At 39.6% G+C, this 12715-nt stretch overlaps 2 protein-coding genes across 3 annotated transcripts; one reads left to right on the top strand and one right to left on the bottom strand.

The window, feature by feature from the left end:
- Positions 1-420: 420 nt before the first annotated feature.
- On the top strand, positions 421-2409 carry LOC132978969 (transcription factor JunD-like). Its single transcript, XM_061044374.1, has one exon. The coding sequence runs from the start codon at positions 727-729 to the stop codon at positions 1660-1662; it is 936 nt and encodes a 311-aa protein (XP_060900357.1). The 5' UTR covers positions 421-726; the 3' UTR covers positions 1663-2409.
- Positions 2410-2677: 268 nt separating this feature from the next.
- Positions 2678-11528, bottom strand: LOC132978970 (ras-related protein Rab-3A-like). Of its 2 annotated transcripts, XM_061044376.1 has the most exons (6): positions 11401-11528; positions 9426-9650; positions 7309-7427; positions 6798-6922; positions 5333-5530; positions 2678-5280 (listed from the first exon to the last, which is right to left on the bottom strand). In XM_061044376.1, exons 1-5 carry the CDS (start codon positions 11401-11403, stop codon positions 5340-5342), a joined length of 663 nt encoding a protein of 220 aa, XP_060900359.1. In that variant the 5' UTR covers positions 11404-11528; the 3' UTR covers positions 2678-5280; positions 5333-5339. The 2 variants fall into 2 exon arrangements, with proteins under 2 accessions (XP_060900359.1, XP_060900358.1); XM_061044375.1 differs by having other exon boundaries at positions 2678-5530.
- Positions 11529-12715: the final 1187 nt, after the last annotated feature.

Raw genomic sequence — 12715 nt, 5'->3', positions numbered from 1 at the left:
CTTAAATCCTAATCAGGATTTCGTTTGTCTTTTTTATCCTATTCTATCAATCCCAGTTTGAGAATTTTCAGGGTCCAATAAAGTATTTTGATATAAAATAGTCTACACCGATCTGTACATTAAAATACATGCAGATATATGTTCAATCGAATCAGTTCTTCTCTTGAAGTCTGTTGCTGAAACACGTCAGTCCGAGTTAAAGGAGTGTTTTCTGTAAAGCCTGTTCTTCTGTTTCTCCTTTCCTTGGCCCTCGCCTCTTACACCTTCCCCGCCCAGTCTCTGCTCTCTTTTGGCGACCCTGAGCTTTTTTATGCTATGACATCAAACCACAATGCATTGCACTGTTTGTAGTTTACCTAGAGTCTCCATGGCAATAAAGACCGGCTCGGCCCCTTATTTAAATTAAACCGGAAATCAACGTCATTTTGGGCCAATCTCCGCGCTCTGGAGTGACATAATGGAATTTTTAGGGCTAGAAAGCGAGCGAGGTCTGGCGCTGCGCATAGCAGTCGTGCCATCGGGAAAAGACAATCTCACCAGCGCGCAGGAGAGACTCATTAGAGACCTTAAGGCAGTACAGCTGAAGTGGTCGTCTGTCTTACCGAAGAGGGGAAGGAATCAGGATCATACAGAAATAAGGAACAGCTGATTTCCTCATGTTTGGATGTTACGTCGCGATCGTTTTCAATGCGTAACGCTCAGCACTCCCTCATGTGAGGGTGTAGAATGGAAACAACCCTCTACCCAGGCACCGTGCTGAACACTCCGAGGGTCTCCCGCATATACCAGAGCACGATGATGAAGAAGGAGATTAATCTGAACCTGGACGACCAGAACCCCGAGCTCAAATCGAACCCGCTCCGAGACACAGACGGACTTCTAAACTCACCGGACTTGGGACTCTTGAAACTAACCACCCCGGACCTGGAGCGCCTTATCATCCAGTCCAACGGGCTGGTCACCTCCGCCAGCACCAACCCGACCACCCAGTTCCTGTATCCGAAGTCGGCAAGTGACGAGCAGGAATTCGCTGAGGGTTTCGTGAAGGCGTTGGAGGATCTTCACAAGCAGAACCAGCTGAGCGAGGCTGGGTGCGTCTCCGTGGACAGACTGGAGCTCCTCGGATCATCCAACGCGGTCGGGTCCTCGGGGCTCCAGACATCAGACCTCCCTGTGTACACGACTTTGAACGGGTATGCTGCTAGCCCGCTTGGAGGCACCACCATAAACTACGCCACGGACACCATTCCCTTCCCGCCGCCACCGTCTCATCTGGCCGGGGCGCATCAACAGGCGGCGGCGGCTGCGCTGTCACGACTTCAGGCTGCCAGCGCGATGAAGGACGAGCCGCAGACCGTGCCCGACATGCAGAGCTTCGGGGACAGCCCCCCTCTGTCTCCCATCGACATGGACAACCAGGAACGCATCAAGGCGGAGAGGAAAAAGCTGCGGAATAGGATAGCCGCCTCCAAATGTCGCAAAAGAAAACTGGAGCGGATTTCTCGGCTGGAGGACAAGGTCAAGAGCCTTAAAACGCAGAACACCGAGCTGGCGTCCACAGCCAGCGTCCTCAGGGAGCAAGTGGCCCAGCTGAAGCAGAAGGTGATGAACCATGTCAGCAGTGGGTGCCAGCTTTTACCAAACCAAGTCCAAGCTTACTAAGACGCCAGTAATGGATGTGTTTACAGCTTTTTAATATGCTCTGAGGATGAGGCCTGTGCTTTCAGGAACATTTGTAACCTTTAATCCTTATCAGAGACTTGATATGAGGCCATTGTAAATGTACCATGGAGATTAAGCCTGTAACTGAGAAAGAGAACAGATAACTCCTCTGTATAGATGAACTGGCCTAAGTGAGAGCAAAGTGTACTGGAAATTTAGCAGCAGCAGGTATATGTGCTGCAGCCTCTTCTGATCATTCATGAAAATGTGGCAGTGTTGTGCAGCAAACAGACTCATTTTGTTGCTCTTATTTGTTTTGGTAAGCCATGTAGCAAACAGCTATCCATTGGACATTTTTTAAAGGATAGCGGTTATCAGTGTGAGTTTAAGCTGGACAATCTCAACCAAGAGTGCAACCAAACCCCAGGGTGTCACCAAGTGCTGTCATCCACCATGTAATATAATGCCTTACTTGTTTACAAGCACTTAGCGATGACAAATATATTTTATTTACTGAAACATTTCTTATTTGACATATGGTCTTACTTGTTCTTGTTTTCCTAAATTGAACACTGCATGTCTCTTCGCTCTTATGTACAGTAACGGTGTATTTGTTTTATGTTGGCTACGGTGTAGTTGCCACTTCCATGAATGTTTGTGTACGTGCTGACACCCTATGTATCCACGAGTAATGGACTTTTAAAGTCTCTACCTGACTTTTATTAAATAACTCACTACATTACTAAACCTCACGTGTATCTTACTTATTGCTTTATTATATAAGAAGGAACTTTAGCAGGAATAACTGCAGTCATACCTTTACATGTATCTTCTCTTTAGAGTTTCTGAACCAAACCATAGATGGTCAAACAACTGTAAAGGGAAGAAAACAAGACATTTTGAGGTATTATGCCCTCTGCTGGGCACAAGACTCAGAAAACATTTCTCAAAGATCACATGAGCACTTCTTGTAAATCACTGGGCTTTAGCGAGAAACATTAAACCAAAACCAAACTTCAGCTTTCCAAATTTGGTCATTTATTCCTTCTTTTAGCAAATCTGGCATTACACAAGTACAGCACAATTCAATTCACACAACTAAACACCTGATGGGGAGGTAAATTCCTATTTACAAGGGTTGTTTCTGACAGGGAAAGGATGGGGAAGAGGAGGAGGGTTGAACAGGATGCATGTTTCTAAGTCACAGGAAAGTTTACAGCTGTAGCAAAACACAATAAATTAACAAAAATTCAAACAACAAATCAAAAATGAACCAATGCATTAATAATCACTATTTTTATAAAGTGTTCAGTTTTCAGTGTACTTACTAAACATTTTTTTCCCTCTATGAAGCTTCTGAGCAGAGCAGGAAATCTCTACCAGACAGGTTTTCAAGTGCAATGCAAGCAAACGTCGAGAAGAACAAGCGCTTTTTTTGGCTCTAAATTTATCGTCAGTATATCTTTGGAAAGACAAATTAATGATACAGCCTTTCAACAAACTGTACATTCACACACACAGTGTCAGAACTTACAGAACTACAGAGTTGTACGTTGCTGATATTTGGGTGTGAAGAAGAATCTGCTATTGCTCTGTGAGAACAGTCCTACCAAGTCTTAAAAGCTACACAACTGATATCAAAAGACAAACAAAGTTCTCGCCAAAGCCGGGTTGACATGATAAGAGATTCGTACACTGGAATGTTCAACTTTCCTCTTAAGGAAGAATCTTAAGCTTTATATTTACTGTAAACACAAACACATTTGTATTTTAAAAGCTGAGACGGTTTAAGCAATTGAACACTATAGAACAGCTCTTCAAAAAGCAGAGTACTGATTGTAATGCATCATCTAGGAAGAACATTTTCTCAAAAATAAATAAAGTTATAAGTAATACAAAATAAATACAATTCTATTTTTGAATAACTTAGGAGATGAAAGTATTGTTGCATGCATCAGCTGATCTGTGAATGCAAGACAGGAGGTTTGGTACTGTACACACAAGCAGACAAATCTTTAGCATCAGATAGAAATAAAGTCACAATTTGACATTTAGCATGCTTACAAAAATGATGTCCCCCCAAAAGATGTAAATATGCAAATATTTTCTACCATGACATGAGAGGCTACCTGTAGAGTGTGGGTCTGTGTATACATGTGCCTACACATGCCTATCTTGCGAGTGCATGTTTGACATTGTAAACAGTGAATGAGAGTTAATTCAATGAGAAGGGGCGACGGGCTTCATTTGTGAAACCTTCAGCTTCATCGGGTAAACCTCTGAGAGGTGAAACTGCCAGACCAATGGGTTTTCAATCCAGACAACAGCTCACACAAATAACCATCCAGTCAACCAGAATCATTTAAAAACATCAACATGCATTTCCCACCAAAGCACAGGCAGGAATCCCAACAATTTAAATCTTTATTATTGTATATGTAATTATATATGTATATATTATATATGCACCTTAAAATGCACATCTATCTTTAGACATTTATACACTCCTCTTCTTTTTATTTTGTCTTTAAAAAAGTTAACAAAACACATAAAAAAAACTAAAGTTGGAATTTAAAATTGAGCAACTTACATATGCTGTGCAGCTCTTTACACTTGACCAACTAAGTGACAGAATTTGCCTCTCGAATACACTAAATGAAGTAAAAAATAATTCAGATCTGGTAAAGGGCCAATTTGACTATCAAACTGATATGCATGATTTTATTTTATTTATATTAAAAGGATTACAAAATTGAAATGACCCCTGTGACATCAAGCTTGGATCGCAAATATCTGAAGGTCAAACACACCCCTCAGGAATGACCGGTGATTTAACATCCTCAAAACAACACGCAACCATTTCAAAAAAGTAAAAAAAAAACAGCACCTCTATGCACAGCAACAAACATGTAGTATATTTAGAATGGGACCTTTGAAAACAAATGGAAGTGATTTGTATCCATTAAGGGTTTGGAGCATTTCATTGTAAAAGGGAGGTTAGGAAAGGAGAATTACTTCAATATCCCTCTTTTACAACGATTAATAATAAAACCTGCAGACATGTCAATGATAAATGATTGAGTCTAAGTGTTAACTGGTCTTTATTACGATTACGATACAGTATAGTGTTGGTTTACCAAAAAAAAGAAAGATAACTTGGGATAGTTCCTCAGTTAAATTCATCCCCTCTCTGACCATATTACTGCAATCAAGAAAACTTCAGTAATATCTCTGAAAACACCAAATCCCATACAGAGGCTGCTGTCCTCAAAGCAGGCAGCCCGGGTTCAAATCTGAACTGTGGCTCCTGAACCACATGTCATTCCCTACGCCCTGATTTCTGACTCCACTGTCCAGTCTCTCTAATAAAGGCATAAAAAGCCCCCCAAAAATACATCTTTGAAAACACAAAATCTTTGGGGTGTAGATCTTTTGGTTCAGTGAGATGATGGAGAATCTAAGCAGCCAGACTGTGTGTCACTGTATGGCAGTGCTTGGGTTGTGATATATTTGCTTGTAATTGTAAATGAGAAAGGAAAGGTGAGTACCAGACAGAAGAAAATGTAAACTTGTGTGTGGTTTTCTGGCAAACAGTGTGTGCATGAGTGTGTGTGTGTGTGTGTGTGTGTGTGTGTGTGTGTGTGTGTGTGTGTGTGTGTGTGTGTGTGGGGTCATGTTTAGCAAGCGCAATCCTGACTGGACCTCTGAGGCTGCTCGGTGAGCTGTGGCCCCTGCTTGGCTCCGGTGACGGTCGGGTCGTTGTTGTCCAGACTCTCAGTCATCCTCTCGCAGATGATGTCCACCAGCCGCTCGAAGGTCTGCTTCACATTAATATTATCCTTAGCGCTCGTCTCAAAGTACTCGAAGCCTGCCAGGACAGATGACAGAGTCAGAGACAGACCTCGGGTACACTCATTGTTCTTAAGCGAAGCTTATCCAGCTAATCCACTTATACCATCATGTCAGGACACATCAAGACTATAGAGAGACAGGGAGCTCAAACCTCATTCACTTTCACCTCTGTATCAGATGTGTGTACCTGGTAATGATCTATTTATAGGTCTTAAAACAGCTTAGTCTGTATTTTCAGATTACAATGAAACTTGCTTTGAAACAAACTGTCATTACATCTGATAATGACTACGCAGATCATTCCCCAAACAGGTTTTTGGTGTGACATAAGAGCAGAAAATAACACCTTATTGAATAAAGCAAGTATAGGACTTAGACTATTTACGTTTCTGAATGAGGACTGAAGCTCAGACCTCTGTTCAAACTAACACATGTTCCTATGTTAGACTTTAGCAAACCTCGACCAACAACTACTTCAGCCTGATTGGTTGTTACATCATTTTTAAACATGATGAAATTATCTATTGTTGCCCAGTGTGGCAAGTACAGAATAAAGGAGAAACATTATACATTTCAATATACAACACACAGCCATTTTGTCAGGTAAAAACAAAGACTTCTGTGTAATATCTTTCATGATTTCTTTTATTTCTTTTTTACACCAATGTTGCTAATAATGTGCAGGTGGCTGTAAAATGGCGGTGATAGATCTTTTTGCATAATCCTTTATGAATACATTTAAAGTAAAAACCACAAGAGTAGAAGCCTTCACTCTCTTTGTAACAGAAAAGGTAGGTTTACATTTATGTTTTGTCATTATGTTGTCTTTTCATTGAAGACATCATGTTAGGTGTGGTGTCAAACATGGTGAATACTTGCAGCAACCTGTCCAGGAATGTTGCTTTAATGTATCTTAATTAAAAAAGTTAGAAGCAGGTTGAGCACAACCTTCAAAACTACAAATCTTTTGTCAAGATTGAAGGGGTATGAAGATCAGTATATTTTGTACTATGTTTTAAATGTTTACTAAACATGACTGAGTTTTGTATGCACCATGTATGTCATTATTTCAATACTTCAGTTAATACTAGAGAGACAAAACACCAAAACAAGCAAAAATAGCAAAATAGATACTGGCGCACACATTCCTTTGAAGTGTTAAGCAACTTATTGATGATTATATACTAAATTTTACTAAAGCTCTCAAGAAAATAAGATTATCCTAAATATTGAAGAACAAGAGACACATTAGATCTAGTTGCTTTTCAGACCTGTACACTTACCGAGCTGATCTGAGAGTTGCCGGCCTCTCTCTGCAGCCACCACTCGTTCATCCTCCATATCACACTTGTTCCCCACCAGGAGGACCTGGGCATTGTCCCATGAGTATGTCTTGATCTGAGTAGACCTGTTAGCAGATACAGTCAAGTATGTTCTGCTTACTTAAACTGATTAAATCTTGTTTTTGTATTTATTTACAGCTTCACAAGAGTGATATCATAAACCATTTACAATAATCAAAAACAAAGAGAATGTTAGTCTCAACCTCAACTACTTGATATAAACATCTATTTTGCCTACAGATTACTTTTTTAACCTATATTATTTCCAGTTGTGGTAGAAAACTGACTTTTTGCAAAGCATTAGGACAATATAGAGCGACATCAGCTGATTGGTACACTGTTGTCAACAAATAACAGGAAGGGTGAATTAATATAGGTGAAAAGAAATGAGATTGTAGGCTGGTAAATTGCCACCTTCATACACAGGCGTGCATACTCAGATATCGCTCACCAGTCTTGAACAGCGTTGAAGGAGTCCTCGTTTGTGATGTCATACATGAGGATGAAACCCATGGCCCCCCTGTAGTAAGCTGTGGTGATGGTCCTGTAACGCTCCTGGCCAGCAGTGTCCTACACAAACACAAACACCAAGAGGAAACATTTAAAAGTAAGATGGATAGATCCATCCATGGATAGTCTTTCCAAAGCTGTGGTCGAAAAAATCTCATGTCAATGAAGGATTTAATCGGCCCTGCACACGAGACGCAAGTATTGCAATTCTTTTGTGTGCATGTGCAGATGATCGCTGCTCTGCACCTGCAAATAATTCACAACTGTGAACGTGCCTCTTGATGATTGCAGAGGTTTAACATTCAGACAAAGCCCTATGAGCATTAGGTATTCCTGTGGTGTCATGTGTAATAAGTGATTGGTCCCAGGGTCGGGCTTTATGGCTCATGTGAAGAACACTTCAAGGGTATTGCCATTACACTGCAGATGAAGTGATTGTGAGGACTGGAGGGGCTAGTGGAACAGCTGCTAATCATTAAAGATACATAATAATAGAGACCACTTTAGTCACAGATGTGGATTGGCTGCATGGAAAACACACACTCTTATTACATTTGTCTTGTTTCTAATCAATCAGACCTACTTCTTGCAAGAAAGTGCTTTAGATCAAGAAGAATTAAATGATAGGCAGACAAACAACTAATTCTCTGTGGAGAAGTTTCAACAAAATCGATGTTTTACATTATTGCTTAAAGGTGATTCAAATATTGAATTAGACAAGTTGTAGATTTATTTTCAAAGATTTCTCTGTTAACTGAGTATCTTTGGCTTTTGTTTACAGCTGACATTAAAGGCATTTGGAGAAGCCCTTTTGGACTATGGGATACTTAAATAGAGGTTCTCTGACATTTTACAGTTATCAGAATACAAGATAATTAAAATAATCATTCCAAGCTGCCTTATAAAAAGGCATTATCATGGATGGCTTAAAGGCCTTTGCACACGTTTCTTTGTCCTAAATTGACGAGCTTTAAAAATAAAAATCTCATGTTATGTCAGTCATGTTTGCACACTGACAATTTTTTTCTGAACTTGTTCTGAATTTCCGTAAGCTAATTTATGTGCGGTCGTTTAATTTCTACAGAGCATGAGCGTCTATATGTGTTCTCTCTCCTGATCAATGTCCCTGCTCTACTCTTGTGTTCCCACCGACTGAGTTTTCTGACTGACCATTAAGAAGTTTGAATTATGTGTTTTGTTAATTAATGTCAAGTGAAAGAGGGGCAGATTATATAAGATTACTCTTCTTTCTGCTCCTTTTCGTTCAGGATTTGAGATGTTATGTCCACTTGTGCTTTTAATACAATATATAGGCGATCAGAATAGGCTGGAACTTTCAGCATTATCTTTAACTATTTCTGCTTGTTAGGAATTATCAGTCTCAATAGGAAAAGTTTTCCCTTCAACGTATTTAATAATGTACATTAGCCAGTCTAATGAACATAAATTATGATAATTGTTTAGGCCTAGTAATAAGACAAGATGGGATAATCCCTTATAAGTCGCACAACAGATGAATTTGCATTGTTAATCAGTAAAATCAAAAATACAGAAAAAGTTGAGATAGGCATCAATAAAGAACAATAGTTATAAAAAACAAATGTGTAAAAAAATAGAAAACATGCTCAAAAAGGGAAACTAGGTTGGTTGTTTATTTTTAAACCACCTGTCTTGTTTTCTCTTTTGTACATTTCTATTGCTCTTGAATGATGCTACTTATCTAATTGGAAAATAACTTGCTGACTATGCAATATTTATCATCTGATTGCTCGATTAATTGCCAGAATAATCGATAGATTTCTCGATCTCGGGCTGTATGTGATGGTGTTCATGATGATGAGACGTCGGCAAGCTTCAATAGATCTTTGATAAAAACCCTGACGACCTGAGACTTTGGTTTTCGCTAACCAGACAAGACTAAAGGGGACTAAATGGTTAGAGGGGGGCTGTCAGACATTCAAAAGGAAGGGGACTTTTTAACAACTCAGAGTGAAGCGTTGGCTACTGTCAAGTAGTCCTGTGGTCATATCTGCACGTATGTTGTGTTCACTTCCTCACCCATATTTGCAGCTTTATCCTCTTGTCGTTCCTGTAGATGGTCTTGACCTTAAAGTCGATGCCTACTGTGCTGACAAAGGCTGGCGTGAAGGAGTCGTCTGCATAGCGGAAAAGGAAGGATGTCTTTCCTACGCTGCTGTTCCCAATGATGAGGATTTTAAACATGTAATCAAAGTTCTGGTCTGAAGACTCCTTCTGTCCATATGTTGCATTTGCAGACGCCATCTAAGCAAGAATTGAGATCCAGTGTTAAACGTTCACAAGGATTAATAAACCTTACAACAAAACACAATAAAACATGACAAACTACTGTGTTGAAGTAAAGCCTCTCTGACAGTTCCTGCAAAAATAGATGCTATACAGTATAAATTTAAAGTAAGCCAGGGCTGTAATATTTGATTCCATCAGATTGTGCAGCTACTGTACTCAAGAAACTGTCCATTCCCTTTTAGTACGCAATTCATCAGCCAATGGATGAATCATTTCATGTTTTATGCAGATGAATTGCAAAAATCTATTAGGACAATTTACATTCTTGCCTCTGGCCTGAGTTACATAAACAAGTCATCATCACACATCGCACAGAGATCATATAAATGACCAATAATAATAATAATAATTTAATGCAAACATGCTATCATAGAGCTGCGACAACTTATCAACAGAAAATGAATTTTCAACTATTCTGAATGTATAATATACTATATTCTGAATAAGCAGGTTACAGCTTCTGAAATGCAAAATATGCACTGCTTTCTGTGTCATTTAGTCTTGGGTTATGGATGGTGGGTTGGACAAAAGTAGCTGATTGAAGACAAAAAAACAAATGGCAGAAATGTATTTAGAGGCAAAGCATGCATCAAGACCTCCTGGCAGTTGTCATTTGTCAGATTTCATTTTTACTGGCTTGCCTCCAAAAACTCGTATATGGGAACTATTGAATCTCATCATAACATACCTTTATTGGTAACACCTGTGAAGGATATTTGTGCATAAAATGGTAGGTAGTTTATATTCAGGCTTCCAAAAGACAACAGAAAATGAGCTGAACTTATAGGTCATTGTTAAACAGCCTTAGATAAACAATGTAACACGTGATGAAGGCAAATAATGTCAGTATTGTCAGCTGTTTGAGGTTAGGTTACACACCATATGGTTCCCATGCAGTCTTATGGTTTTATTAGGGAATAAAATACTTTATCCGATCCACCAAGAGGCTGTGTAAATACAATCAGCCAATACCTGCACACACACAGCCTGGAGTGATTCCACTAAATGTCAATAACAGGAGTGCACACCTCCAGATAACAGGGCGGAAGTACCAGAGCTTAGCAGGCTAAGCATCAGCTAAACTGACTATCCTTTCCCATCCAGGAGGGCAGGGAGCCTCCACTAGCCTGCCAATTATGAATGACCATATGGTAAGACAGGATATGCCTTGTAGTAAATTGGAGGTTAAAAAAAGGAAATAGTCGTCATCACCTGAAGTGACCCCCTGAATGTTTCTAACACCATGATCACGATTTAAAGGGCCTGAACAACAAGCTGTCCACAGCTTATCTGTGGTTAGCCTGCTAGTGGACAGGCTGCTTCACATTCAGGAAAAACATTAAAATCATGCATAACACGTTTACATGTTAAAATATTGAATGTCACATAACATAAAGTTGAGGCTTTTGTTAAAATAATGGAAAACACGAAGATTAAATATTATAAAGCTGGTGAAAATGCATTAAATTAGGCTAGCAGCGCTACCTTTAATGCTAACACAGAGTCCCGTTACCAGTGGTTTAAAGTGGCATCGGAAGCTAGCTAAGCATCGCAGCTATGTCAAATGAAGGTTACTCTTCCTTATTTACGGCTAAAAATTCAGCCTTTTTCAATGATGTGACACATGGCAAACAAACCACATACTATGTGTTGCCACTGCTAGAGTTAACGCGGTCCCACAAAGACAAATAAGCGCAGGGTTTACCATGAAATGTGTGTTTTCTCCTCGGCTTCTCAGCAGCAGCGTCGATGCCCAGCTTTGCACCTGCAGTAGCTCGTGCGCCTCTTGATTGACAGCTCCGGCATAAGCGGGTGTACACACACACACACACACACACACACAGAGTGTAAGAATGATTGGCAGGACGACTGGCCAATCAGAGAAGAGGGTCCATTCATCCCGAAAAGCTCCACCTCCTCCAATGTCTAGAGATGTTATTTCAGCATTACTGATAAAACCTATGGAAGCCCATTTCCGCCAGTAAAAAAATAAAAATGAAAATAATAAAGTCTCATAATTTCGACTTTTTATCTCATTATTATGACTTTATTATTTTCATTTTTATTTTTTTAACTGGCGGAAATGGGCTTCCATAAAAAACAAATTATTAATGGATAATAAATAAAAAATACAGGATAAAAATATAAACAGCTAAATGTGATGTGCCCCTAAATGTGTCGCTTTTGATATGATTATAACTGGCCTAATTTTTTATTTTATTTTATTTTATTTTACCAGGCAAGAATTGCTTGAGATCAAATGACCTCTTTTTCGAGCAAGGCCTGGCCAAAATGGCAGCAGCAAAAAAGAAATATAAGACAAACCTAAAAAGAAAGCACAGACATGAGAAAAAGAGACAAATACAGTCCAGAAGGTGAAGAAGAAGAAGAAGAAGGAGGAGGAGGAGGAGAAGAAGAAGGACAAGATTATGTTAAACAAAAACAAAACACAACACCACAATACACACTAAAAGAACAATTATGTGATGATGATAAAATACTATGCAGTGAAACATTTACACACTCCAAAATTAGCCATTAAAAAACTTGTGAACCAAGTTTTAAAATCATTAATAGTGATGAGTTCCTGTAATTTGAGTGTTTTTTGAAGACTGTTCCATGCGGAGGGAGCAGAGTACATGAAAGGCCCTCTTCCCAAACTCAGTACGAGTTCTGGGGACTGACGTAGAATTTTAATAATATTATTACAGATGCATAAGTGTAGCCTATTAGAAGCTGTTTTGGCAGAAATCGGGTGGAGAGAGAGTGGGGAATGACATGCTGGAAAGGAGCCACAGGTGGGACTCGAACCAGGGCCCTCCGTCCGGAGTACCATCAACTACGGGGAAGGCGCATAAAGCACAAGATGCCCCTCTGAATTGCAGTGGCATAGAAGTATTAAGTATTTTACTTGTACATTTTACATAAATACTTATGACTTTAACCCTCCACTTAAAAGGACTACCCGACGAAATGTCCTTGTTGCGTTTTACCACTTCTGAACTCCAAATATAACTTTT

This window comes from Labrus mixtus, chromosome 8 (assembly GCF_963584025.1).
Source record: "Labrus mixtus chromosome 8, fLabMix1.1, whole genome shotgun sequence".
Taxonomy (NCBI): domain Eukaryota; kingdom Metazoa; phylum Chordata; class Actinopteri; order Labriformes; family Labridae; genus Labrus; species Labrus mixtus.
The sequence above is the reverse complement of the archived record's forward strand: the minus strand, read 5'-3'. Positions and strand labels throughout refer to the sequence as shown.